The sequence below is a fragment of the Phacochoerus africanus genome, chromosome 6 (genome assembly GCF_016906955.1).
Source record: "Phacochoerus africanus isolate WHEZ1 chromosome 6, ROS_Pafr_v1, whole genome shotgun sequence".
NCBI lineage: Eukaryota > Metazoa > Chordata > Mammalia > Artiodactyla > Suidae > Phacochoerus > Phacochoerus africanus.
Genome location: NC_062549.1, coordinates 56,784,903 through 56,798,597, shown reverse-complemented (window position 1 = coordinate 56,798,597; position 13,695 = coordinate 56,784,903). Strand labels below are relative to the sequence as shown.

The 13,695-nt window shown below is 44.1% G+C and overlaps 1 protein-coding gene across 4 annotated transcripts in view; it reads right to left on the bottom strand.

The window, feature by feature from the left end:
* The window catches only part of TPD52 (tumor protein D52), a 132,267-nt gene that overhangs the window by 39,603 nt on the left and 78,969 nt on the right, over nt 1-13,695 (bottom strand). The window contains exon 1 of one of the 4 annotated variants that reach the window (XM_047783690.1): nt 12,048-12,474. The exons of 2 other annotated variants lie outside the window; for them this stretch is intronic. In XM_047783690.1, the coding sequence (XP_047639646.1) occupies nt 12,048-12,186 (139 nt within the window). In that variant the 5' untranslated portion in view covers nt 12,187-12,474. Of the gene's footprint in view, nt 1-12,047; nt 12,475-13,695 lie in introns of those variants that run through there. One more of the 4 variants, XM_047783691.1, reaches the window with a different exon arrangement.

Below are 13,695 nucleotides of genomic sequence, written 5' to 3'. Positions count from 1 at the left end.
CTAGTATCCATAAGGATGTGGGTTCGATCCCTGGCCTCGATCAGTGGATTAAGGATCTGGCTGTGAGCTGTGGTGTAGGCTGCAGACTCAGCTCAGATCTGGCGTTGCTGTGGCTGTGGCATAGGCCAGTATCTGCAGCTCTGATTCAAGCCCTAGCCTGGGAACTTCCATATGCTGTGGATTTGGCCCTAAAAAAAGAAAAAAAAAAAAAAGCATGCAGAGGAGGGTTATAGTCAAACTATACATCTGAATAAATCTGGAAAAACATTAATAAGCATAAAATTAAAATTTTAAGCAAAAACGAAGCACTGTTTTCTAGTTTAACTTTCAGACTTGCAGCAGTTTTTTTCCCTTAATGAAATGTAGAATAATGGAACATCTTAAAATCTGTGGTGTCTTTGATGTGATGAAACATGATACTTCGGTCATCAGAGAATTTGTTCTAATTTGAGGAAAAAGGTCTTAGGGTTTTGGCTTCAGCAGAAATGTGTGCGAAGAGTGAGAACAGTGGGAAAGAACAAGGAAGCGTGGGGAAAAGACTTCAGTTTGAAGAGCCTCTAGATCCAGACAATAAAGTCTTGACCTCACGGCTTTACCTTTTCACCTCAGTACTCACAGTGCCCGGAAAAAAGCAAACGTTCACAAATATTTCATTTGAATTGACTTAACTGGTTAAAGATTTCTTCAAACTTAAGTTTCTCTTTTCTCTCCCCACCCAATGCATAGCCACCCTCATCACATATTCCCCCAAATTTCAACCAGAGAAGGATACAAAGTGTCTTTACTACAAATTTAGAACCTATAGGGAAAAACTAAGCCACGATTGAACTCTCCTAGACTGCTGGTGGGGATGTAGGTTGATACAACCACTATGGAGAGCAGCATAGAGATTCCTTAAAAAACTAAATATAGAACTACCATAATATGATCCAGAAACCCCACTCCTGGGCATATATCAGGAGAAAACTATAATTTGAAAAAATGTATGCACCTCAATGTTCATTGCAGCACTATTTACAAGAAGCAAGACATGGAAGAAATCTAAATATCCATCAACAGAGGATTGGATAGAAAAGATGTGGTATGTTTGTGTGACACACATACACAGACACACACACACACACACACACACACACACACACACACTGGAATATTACTCGGCCATAAAAAAGAAAAATAATGCCATTTTCAGCAACATGGATGAACTAGTGATTATCGTAAGAAGTGAAATAAATCAGAGAGAAAGACAGATATCATATGAGATCACTAATGTGTGGAATCTAATAAAAATAATACAAAAGAACTTATTCACAAAATAGAAACGGACTCAAAGATTTTGAAACCACATTTATGGTTACCAAAGGAGAAGCGCTGAGGGGAGGACTGGACTGGGAGATTGGGATTGGCATATACACACTATTACATACAAAATTGATCAGTAACAAGGACCTACTATATAGCTCAGGGAAATCTATTCAATACTCTGTGATGCCCTATACAGGGAAAGAATCTGAAAAAAGATCAATATATATGTATACGTATGGCTGATTCACTTTGTATATATCTGAAACTAAAACAATTTTAAGTCATCTATACTCCAATAAAATTTATTTTAAAAAAAAAATCCTAAGCCATGATTGAGTCTGGTAAGTATATAGCTGCTCAGGTGTGGTGGGTGCAGCTCAGGTCACCCCAGAGCGAAGCCCCCCATCTAAATGGTTCTCTCTTCCCTTCAGTTCTTCATCTTTGACCTTTTCTTTTCCCCAATTAAGACCAACTTCAAGACTTTCTATGATTATCATTTAAAACCTTTTAAATCATTTTCATACAATTATCCATCTGTAAAGAATTTTGGCTCATTTAAATTCAAACAACTCAGTTGTATAAAGATAGGAAACACAGGGCAGAGATTTTTAAAATTAGATGATGTTGAGGGTTGACTTGTGTCCCCTCCATAAGAGATGTTCTACTTCTACCTCCCAGGACCCATAAATGTGTCTTTATTTGGAAACAGGGTCTTTGCAGAAGTAATCAAGTTGAGATCATACTGGATGCGGGTGAGCTCTAGTCTGGTGTCCTTCTAAGTAAAATGAAGTTTGGACACAGAGACCCAGAGAGAACACCAAGCACACAGCATCCCAGGGGGTACGCTGTATGACAAGGGAGGGCAGGGACTCCAGGGATGCAGGCCCGGCCAAGGCAAGCCACCGGCTGGCAGCAGGAAGCCAGGAAGAGGCAAGGACGGATTTCCCTGCTAGTGTCAGAAGGCACATGGCCCTGCTGACAACCTGATTTTTGGACTTCCAGCCTCCAAAGCCCTACAGATGGTAAATTTCTGTTGTTTTAAGCCACTCCATCTGGCCCCAGGGAACTGAGCCCCAGGAAACTGAGCCCCAAACCCTTTACCGGCTTAAAATATAAAAAGGAGGAGTTCCCACTGTGGAACACAGGGTTAAGAATCTGACTGCAGTGGCTCAGATTAAGTCCCTGGCGAGGGAACTTCTATATGCCTTGTATGTGCTCATTTAAAAAGAAAAGTGTGTGTGTGAGTGTATATACATACACACATATATACATATATATATTCTTGTATATATATTCTTATATGTATTCTTACATATATATTCTTGTATATATATATTCTTAGAGATATATATTCTTGTGTATATATATATGTTCTTAGAAAATGTGTGTGTGTATATATATATTCTTTATACACACACACACACACACACACACATTCTAAGAATTTTTATTTTTGGTCTTTTTAGGGCCACACCCATGGCATATGGAGGTTCCCAGGCTAGGGGTCAAATCAGAGCTACAACTTCCGACCACAGCCACAGCTGCTGGCCACAGCCACAGCCATGCCAGATCTGAGCCGAGTCTGCAACCTACACACAGCTCATGGCAATGCTGGATCCTTAACCCACTGAGCAAGGCTAAGGATAGAACTTGCAACCTCACAGATATTTGTTGGGTTCATTACTACTGAGCCATGACAGGAATTTTTTCTTTCTTTCTTTTCTTTCTTTTCTTTCTTTCTTTCTTTCTTTGTCTTTTTAGGGCCACACCCAAGGCATATGGAGGTTCCCAGACTAGGGGTCAAATTGGAGCTGTGGCCATGGCCTGCACACGACTGGAACTTCATCTTAAACATTTTTAAACATACAAGTCAGTAGCATCAATTATATTCATGATGTTGTACAACCATCTTCACCATCTCTTTTCAAATGCTGCTTTCCTTGTTTATGGCTTTGCACATTTTATTTTCTCTTCCTGAAATTCCCTTCTTATTTCCAAGTCCCATTTTTTGTTTCTTTTTACAGCTGCATCTGTGGCATATGGAAGTTCCTGGACCAGGGCTCGCTCGAATCAGAGCTGCAGCAGCAGGCCTACACCACCGCAACACAGGATCTGAGCCCCATCTGCAACCTCTGAGGCGGCTTGCAGCAATGCCAGCTCCTCAGCCCACTGAGCAAGGACAGGGACTGAAGCAGCCTCCTCCCAAAGACAATGTCAGGACCTTAATCCACTGAGTCACAACAGGAACTCCCAAGTGCCATTCATTTTAATACATCAGTAGGAAAAGTCTTCTGCTCTTAGAGGAATTCCCTGAACCTTGTAACCCGGGCTCTCTCTGGGCATAACACCCTCTGTACAGTGTCTACTGTACTTAGAATGCAGCCTGCTAGGCTGGGAAACATTTGCCCTTAGCCCTGTGCTCTGATCCCAAAGCTTCAGCCCTGTACAGTATCTGGGGCACTGTGTGTGTCACACAGCAGTTGCTCAACAGCACTCTGAATAAATGAATTGTAGGAAGACACCCTATGGAGTTAGAAGGAGAGATAAGAACCCAATCTCCCGTCATTGTCTACACTGCCTCTCTTTTCATTTTATATATTTCCTTCCCACTGCACTGCTTTCCCCTACAAAGGTTTTTCCTATTTGAAACAGACACAAAATGTCACTTTTCTTTTGCTTTGTTTGCTTTGTTTTGTTTTTGCTTTTTAGAGCCACACCTGCAGCATATGGAAGTTCCCATGCTAGGGGTCGAATCGGAGCTACAGCAGCCGGCCTATGCCACAGCCACAGCAACTCGGGATCTGAGGTGCATCTGCAACCTACACCACAGATCATGGCAACCTCAGATCCCTGAACCACTGAGGCCAGGGATCAAACCCGAATCCTCATGGATACTAATCGGATTCATTTCCACTGCGCCACAATGGGAACTCCCCAATGTCACTTTCCTAAAGAAATACCACTCTGTCTCATACATAATCTACCAAAAGATTGCTATGACTTGGGGCGGGGTACCTGTCTTCATTTATAGAGAGTGTGTACACAGCCAAACGCATGAGGGTTGAATAGTGTGGCTCAAATGACACCACAGCAGGAAGAACAGACGTCAGCCACACCCAAGAAAATTCAGTTAGGAGGGAAGAAGTGGCCAGAAGAGCAGTCTAGGATACCAGCTCTTAAAGTCAATGTTAAAACACTATCTACCCAAGAAAGAATTTGTAAGATTATCATCAAGCCCTAGAAGCGTCTCTGGAAAACAAAACTGTATACACCTTTCTTACATAGTCTTCAAAGAGGCAACGAGAGTAGGAATAAGAAACTAGTGTCTCTAGGATCCTTTTCTTTAAGCACATACAAGAAGTATGTGCCTCTGTTTTTTCACCTAGGGACACCAAAAACAGTACAACATATAGTTCAAAATATCTGTAGTGGTCATATCCACAAAGATCACAAGATAAAGGTTTTGTTTTTTGTTTTTTTTTTCACCTTCAAAGTCTCTGCTCGGGGCTCCAGCTTTCTGGGTCTTGTTCTTTGTTTCCGAATGTGACAAAATCCAGAAGAGGAGGAGGAATACTTGGAGGTCGCCACATCAAAGTGGCTCTCCTTAAGAGACCCTAAAAGCAAAGGATCCACTTAAGACAGAGCTTCCCAGATGTAACAAGATGGACATTTTGAGCCAGACCTTCTTGGGGGGAGAGGCTCTCTCCTAGGCATCGTCCTGGGGGTGGTCCAGGCATCCACTCAGTTAGGGTCTGCAGCAGCCCCTCCCCACACTCAGAAATAACCACCAAAATTGTCTTCAAACCTTCTCCAGATGTGGCCAGATGCCTACCCGGGGTGGGGGGAGCAAAAGTGTCCCCCCGACTTAACGCAAGGAGGTCTCTGATACCTGCTATTTGACACCAATTAATCTTTCTTTTTAAAAATTAATTAATTAATTTCATTATAGCTGGTGTTTACAGTGTTCTGTCAATTTTCTACTGTATAGCATTTTGACCTGGTTACACATACATGTATAGATTCATCAGAAGTGATTAGACATAGTTCCCCGTGCTATACAGCAGGATCTCATTGCCCACCCATTCCAAAGGCAACCGTCTGTATCTACAAAGGGATTCGGGAGCATGGGGCCATGAAACTTGGTCTCATCTGTCACTTCCCCCTGCTTGCTCACGGTGAGAACAGTCAAACCTTAGGAGAGAAAAAGGAGGCAACTCATCACTGTCGAGGCTGCGAGGAACAGGAAAGCTGAGGAAACCAGAGTCACTCCATTGGGAAAGAGCCAGGAGCCTAGGAGAGGAACTGGGCAGTGACCAGGTCATTAAAGAGGAAATTCCTGCAGGCCGGGAGCGGGGAAGGCAGCAGGGATGGAAAAAGGACAAAGAGAGCTTGCAAGTCAAATGGGACTCAGATCTGAAAGCAGTGGGGCCCTGAGCAGCGGTCAGCTTTCTGACCAAGAAGGTCACCCTCCCCACATAAGAGTGGAGGAGGAAGAGAGATGGCTAAGGAAGAGCATTAGAATTTTCTTTCTTAACTAAAAATAGAACTACCATTTGATCTAGCAATCCCACTCCTGGGCAACTATCCAGAGAAAACCATGACTCAAAAAGACACATGGGCTCCTATGTTCATGGCAGCACTATTTACAATAGCCAAGACATGGAAACAACCTAAATGTCCATCGACAGAGGAGTGGACCAAGAAGATGTGGTACATACACACAATGGAATTATTACTCAGCCATTAAAAGGAAAGAAAGAACGGCAATTGCAGCAACATGGATGGACCGAGAAATTATCATGCTAAGTGAAGTCAGTCAGATAATGAGACACCAACATTAAATGCTATCACTGACATGTGGAATCTGAAAGAAGGACACAATGAACTTCTTTGCAGAACAGATACTGACTCATAGACTTTGAAAAACTTATGGTTTCCAAATAAAACAGGTTGGGGGATGGGGGATGCACTGAGGGTTTGGGATGGAAATACCTTCAAATTTGTTTGTGATGATTGTTGTATACCTATAAATGTAATAAAATTCACTAAGCAATAAACAAAATTAAAAAAAAAAGAATTTTCTTTCTTTCTTTTTTTTTTTGTCTTTTTAGGGTTGCACCTACAGTACATGGAATTTCCCAGGCTAGAGGTTGAATCAGAGCTGAGGCTGTTGTCCACAGCCCCAGCAATGCCACCAGGAGAAGTGGAGGCCAGGGATCGAACTTGCATTCTCATGGATACTAGTCAGGTTCGTTACCACTGAGCCACAGTGAGAACTCTGACATTAGAATTTTCAAATGCCTCATGTGCTCCCTCCAGAGACTCCTACACTGACCCCTGAATCACCTTCACCTTTAAAAAAGAGAGAGGAGGGAATCTTTAGTCAATTATTTCAAAGCCAGCCATCCCCTCAACTCCAGTCAAGTGTAAAACTAGGAACCAGGACACTCTATGAAACAGGGGCAGGTGCTGAAGGGTCAACCACTGAGGAACTTGGGGATCCCCAGAGGGGAACTCATTCCATCCTTCAATTTCCTCTGTAGCAATAAGAAGGTTCTACATCAATTCTGCTCTGACTTTTATTTTGTAAACCAAATATGTACTATGTAAGATCTTGACAATCATGAAAAACTTCAAGAAGTGATAACCACTTCCCTAAAAAAGAAGTGAGAATGACACAGAGTAGAAATCAAGAAAAGGAATAAAACAGAAGGAAAAGGACTCTGAGCTAAGGGATTTCCCTTTGATATTTTTCAGTGTTTTTAGAATTTCAAATAGGACAGCATAAAACTAAAATGTCAGATTTTTATATGGATCCTATTTTCTCAAACACTAGAAATAACCAAAGTGCTTTTTTTTTAAATAAACCAGAGCTAGAGTTTCTGTTGTGGCTCAGTGGTTAACGAACCTGACTAGGATCCAGGAGGATGCAGGTTCGATCCCTGGCTTCACTCAAGGTTAAGGATCCGGCATTGCCATGAGCTAAGGTGTAGGTTGCAGGTACGGGTCAGAATCCCGCCTTGCTGTGAGCTGTGGTGTAGGCCAGTGGCTATAGCTCCGATTCGACCCCTAGCCTGGGAAACTCCACATGCTGAGGGTGTGGACCTAAAAAGACAAAAGACAAAAAAATAAATAAATAAATAAACAAACCAGGGCTGCATCTTTCTGTACATTAGAGAAGTCTTAAGAGGAAGAGTGAGTCTACATAAATAACATTTGGGAAGTTACCTTGTAGATGTTCATGGAACGGAAGAGAAAATGCAGCCATGGACACTGGCTGGAGACCCCTCTGCTGTCCACACGGCAACATGGACAATTCAGGTCTAAGCGGCCCATGATGAATCAACAAACCACCCCACAGTGAGACCCTTGACCAAAGGAAAGAGTAAGCTTTGAATGATTAACCTGTTCTGTGATATCTGATACCAGACAGGTGGAGATTTCCTGTGATCAAAACACAAAATGGGGAGTTTCCTTCATGGCTCTGTGGTTAAGGAACTCGACTAGTATCCATGAGGATGCAGATTCGATCCCTGGCCTCGCTCGTCAGGTTAATGATCTGGTGTTGCCTGAGCTGCGGTGGAGGTCGAAGATGTGGCTTGGATCCCGAGATGCTGTAGGCTGGCGGCAATAGCTCCAATTCAACCCCTAGCCTGGCAACCTCCATATGCTGCAAGTGCAACCCTAAAAAGCAAAAAAAAAAGGGCTTAAGAACTGAGAGCGAGTGTGAGTCCCCAACTTAGGCTAAGCTTTGGGACTTGGGAACTTCTCAACACCTCTCCTGGCCTCAGTGTTCACATCTGTAAAACGAACTGCAGTGTGATTTAGTCTTTGCCAGTTCAGTTTCACTTCATTCATGCATTCCTGCATTCATTCATTCATTCAACCAACACATATTTGTTGAGCCATAGCTGTCAAGCACTATTCCAGGTGCTGGGGAAAAGCAGTGAACAGGAAACTGGCATCCCCTAATGGAGCCTGTCTTCCAGATTCTGCAATCAGTGTTTTGCAAGTTTATAGGCTGTGAAATCCAAAGGAGCATTTTTTTTTTGTCTTTTGCCTTTTTAGAGCTGTACCAGAGGCAAATGGAGGTTCCCAGGCTGGGGGTTGAATCGGAGCTGTTGCTGCTGGCTTACACCAGAGCCACAGCAATGCAGGATCCAAGCTGCGTCTGTGACCTACACCACAGCTCACAGCAACGCTGGATCCTCAACCCACTGAGCGAGGCCAGGGATCGAACCCGAAACCTCATGTTCCTAGTTGGATTCGTTTCCCCTGTACCACGATGGGAACTCCCCAAAGGAGCATTTTTAACAGAAGAAATGGAATGATACAGAATATCACAGTGTGCTGCACACAGGAATGACCAGTTTTGTTTCGGAGAATTCTGCTTCAGCTATTGACGTTTATATCCATGAGGGTTGTAGATCAAGAAGAATAAGGCATTTTTCAACGTGGGCTGCTTGTACCAAGGGAGTATTCAAGTGCCTGATAAAAGATCTCTTTTTGTGCCAGCAACTGGCCCTCATCCTGTCCTTCACTGGGATTTCTTCTTAGGAACCTTCTGCCCACTGATTAGATCTCATTACTTTCTCAGTTGCCCCACAATGGTATTTTGGATAAACATCAAAGAATATGGTGTTCAGATCAGTGTTTCCAGCCTTTCTGAGAAGGATTCCTTTTAACAGTAGTTCTTTTTGTGCACTATTACTTGTCTGCTGATTAGAAAAATGCGTAGTGGTCGGCAGCTTCTGAACAAACTTTTTTTTTTTTTCCTTTTTTTTAGGGCCTCACTCTAGGCATATGGAAGTTCCCAGGCTAGGGGTCAAATAGGAGCTACTGCTGCCAGCCTACACCAGAGACACAGCAACTTGGAATCCGAGCCACATCTTTGACCTACACCACAGCTCACGGCAACACCGGATCCCCAACCCACTGAGCGAGGCCAGTAATCGAACCCACATCCTCATGGATACTAGTCAGATTGGTTCCGCTGCGCCACGACAGGAACTCCTGGATTTATAATATAGGTTTCCATCCTAAGAGCTCCTATCTAGGAATACAAAGGCTTCAAACACACATAAGACAGGGAGTTCCCATTGTGGCGCAGTGGTTAACAAATCCGACTGGGAACCATGTGGTTTCGGGTTCGGTCCCTGGCCTTGCTCAGTGGGTTAAGGATCCAGTGTTGCCATGAGCTGTGGTGTAGGTTGCAGATGCGGCTCTGATCCCGTGTTGCTGTGGCTCTGGCGTAGGCTGGTGACTACAGCTCCGTTTCAACCCCTAGCCTGGGAACCTCCATATGCCGCGGGAGCGGCCCTAGGAAAGACAAAATAATAATAATAATAAAGACAATATTCATTCCATCTATGCTTAACACTGGATATTCAAACAGATTTGCAGGTTTCTCGTGCCCCAAGGGGTTCTAGGCACAGAGAGAGGTGATTACCCTTCCAGACCCTTCCTCTTATTTGCTTACTTTAGAAGCATCATGTTCTTACTAGATGATGGCTTATGGTGCTTATCTGTTTAACTGCTCTGTCCACTTCCTTTTTAAAAACTAATGCAGTCTAATAAATCTGAGTGCTAGTGGGTCCAGGAGTCTTAATCAATTTTTGTTTGCTTGCTTTTTTATGATTTTATGTTGAATCTCATGAGCCCAGACTCCTACAGATTGCTACTAGGAACTGGGGAGGTAACTGTTTGAGATCTGCCTAGTAATATACTCAACCCTACTCACTGCTTCTGTTTTAACAGGAAACATCCAGAAGCAGCAGTGATTCCAGCTGGGAAACATGAAAGGAGATGGAACAGAAATTCAAGGAAAGGGAGGGAGAACTCAAACAAGCAGCAGAATCCTCCTGGGAATCTTGAACCCTTGCACACTGACCACCAAGGTAGGTCTCCCTGAGATCAGGTCATAACTACGGTAATAACTAGAGCCTGGCTCCCATGGCTCCTTGTCACTTAGGCTTCACTGTCGCAGAGCCCTCACTTCCTACTGTGTGTTGCTCTTTTTTTTTTTTTTTTTGTCTTTTTGCCATTTCTTGGGCCACTCCCGCAGCATATGGAGGTTCCCAGGCTAGGGGTCCAGTCGGAGCTGTAGTCACCAGCCTACGCCAGAGCCACAGCAACGCGGGATCAGAGCCACATCTATGACCTACACCACAGCTCACGACAATGCTGGATCCTTAACCCACTGAGCAAGGCCAGGGACCGAACCCGCAACCTCATGGTTCCTAGTCGGATTCGTTAACCACTGCGCCACGACGGGAACTCCTGTGTGTTGCTCTTGAAGCATATCCGATACTTCTCAGTAGGACTGAGAAGGTGGGGTGAATGAAGTCACTGTTTGGGGGGCAGGCACAGCGAAGGATGTATGGTACTGCAGAGGTCCACAGGGGGGTGGGGGGACACAGGCCAGAGGAGGGACAGCAAAGGACAGGGCTTCCTGGCAACCCAACTCCCCCAGTTGACATCTAGCTGCTGCTCACCTGGAGACCAGCTCTACCCTGTTACTGTCAACATTTTTCCCTGCCTGGAACTCCAAGCTACCCTCACCCCCCAAAAGGTGGCCATAGATTGTGACCAGAGCTTAAGAGGAAGGATGCTTTAGCACACTCCCTAGAACACTTATAACTAGCTTTCCTACTGTACACTTAGCATCATTTTTTTCTTTTCTAAATTACCCTCCTTTTAAGCTTAAGAAGAGTGAAATGTGCACAATTCTCCATTAATAAGGAAAACATTAACTTCTAGGAAAACCTGCTGACTTCTCTGGCACGTCACCGAGGCCGATAAACCGTCTCCAAGCGTTAGCTGTAAAATGAGGGGGTGGGCCTGGGCCTGGCTGAGGCCGCCTCCAGCTTTGTGCAGCCAGTGCTGGGAAATGAAGCCCTTCCCTGATGGTGGCTCCTGGCCTTTAGAACAATCTTAGGCCGGATCCTATGAAGGAATGGCTGCTTTCAAAGGCACAGCCATTTCAAGTTTTCCTCCTCTTAAAACAGAACCTCTCACCTGGGTATTTCTACACATTGCTTGTGTATTCCAGAATAAAATCCAGGACCTCCGTTAGTAGGACCTTGAATTCAGTGCTTCAGATGCCTAAGCCTCATTTGAGCAAAGACAGAATCTTCATAAATTAGGTAACCAGAAGCAAAGGCCTTTGGATTCTCCTATTTTTGTTATTTATTAGCTCAATGAACTCAAAGTGATTAGAAGACCTCTAATGTCCAAATAGTTCTGCCTTTTAAAATCCAAGTTCCCATATTTTCATATTTAAAAATATATGTGTGTCTACATATATTCTAATTTTTTTTTTCTTTTTAGGGCTGCACCTGTGGCATATGGAAGTTCCCAGACTAAAGGGCAACTTGGAGCTACAGCTGCTGGCCTACACCACAGCCACAGCAACGCAGGATCCGAACCACATCCACGACACACACCACCACTTGTGGCAACGCCAGATCCTTAAACCACTGAGTGAGGCCAGGGATCAAACCCACATCCTCATGGAAACCAGGTGGGTTCTTAACCTGTTGAGCCAACATGGGAACTCCATAGTCTAAATATTTAATGAGCTATCTAGCTCTCTGCTTGAAATCTGTAACAGCTTTATTAACTAGCAGCAACTCGGCAACACAATAGGACCTCTTGACACTAATAATTTGCAAGGCAGGCAAATCCCAAGGGCTGTCCAGGTTTCATTAGAGCAACCTTAACCTTAGAAAACAAGTAGTTACCACGTTTCTGGAGAGCAGGTGATCCTGGTGGGGATACGTTTCCATTAGGAGACAGGTAGAGATAGCTTTTGTTCACTCCTGTGTTAAAATCAAACGGGGACTGGTAGTCCTCATAAAAATCCATCTCGCTACCATCCATTCCAGACCAATGCAGAACGCATAGTTTTCTCACCGCCCAAGAGTCCTCAGTTGGGGCAGCTCTGCCTGCAGAACCTCGGATTACTGCTCCTGTGCAACCTTGTGGAAGAAATCAAGCCCAGGGTCCGGAGAGCCTGGCTTTCTGGCCCAGGTGCAGCTGTCACACCCCCCGGGACAAGCAAGCTGTTTAATAAATGACTTGTCCCCCAGCAACCCCAGGAAAGGCTCTGTTCACCACCTGCCGTTCTTTTCGGCCGACAAACCACCACCTGGGCAGGGAGCGGCGCTTTCTTGGGTCAACAAAGGAGGGCCTGGTGCTGTAACATTGCCCAGATGTACAAACAGTTCAAGCAAACGTCAGACCCTGGCAGATTTACAAGAAACTACGATTTTTTTTTTTTTTTTTTAACCACTCAGCTGACCACAGCTACACCAGGGCAGAATTAATCTTCTAGGACAAGGAAGGATTATCAGCCAGTAATCTCCCACAAAGGCCATCTGGGGGATACTTTTTTTCCACCCTGGATTATAGGGCAGTCCTGAGAGCCAAGGTTTCTGGTTGAGCGATCAGCTTTCTGGTAGAGAAATACAGCAACATTTCCACTGCAACTTTATTTCAAGCAACCTCTGGCTTTAGCGTCATTGAAACGTCGTTCTATGCCTGACTTGTCTTTCCCTCCTTTCTTTTCCTTCCATTTTCTGAGAAGATGCTGTTTCCATTACAAGCACAGAGAAGAGAAGAAACCCCTCACAGGTGACCAGGCTGGGTGCTCCTGTGCCTTCCCTGTTCCCTCTGCTCTGCGGGGGCAGCAACTTTGGTGTATGGCACACGGGCCCTGAAGGGCCACCTAGCCTGGCTTGTAAAACCTCTAAGTCACCAGATCTACTTTCCAGTTTCTTCTCGGACCCTCTCTGCTGCACAAACCCGGTCCTTTGCAGGACTCACAGCACATTGGATTCCTGCTGCTTTCACCCACAGGCCTGGGCTCGGGTTAGAGTTGAGAATAAAAGTGACCCCTCCCTTAGATGGGTGATCATTTATTCCTGAACAGCAAAAAAAGGCCTTGCTCCACCTCTTCCAATCTACCTGATAAAAAGGGAACTCAATACATTCCCTGGATTGGAAGCAAATACACACCTAAAAAACTTTCAAAAACAATCCGTGTCTCATGTGTAAAATATATATGGAGCCAGGTAGTCTACATCCAGTCATCTTCTATTTTTTTTAAAATTAGTCTCATTAGTCGTACTCTATTTTTGGCAAATCTGTCTTAGGTTAGACAACAACAATAAAAAAATCAATCTGTGTTTTTCTCCTAAAAGATACCAAAATTTGGGCAACTGTCAATGCTGTTCATTCTAGAGCTAGAAATAAAATAAAATTTTAAAATTATTATTTGAAAGAATGAATCATCTGGTATCTTGAAATCCACAGTAGGTCTTACCGAGAGAAGACAAGCATCAGAGTCACTTTCTTGGACAAAATGTGATGACTGGGATCCCTGGCCCT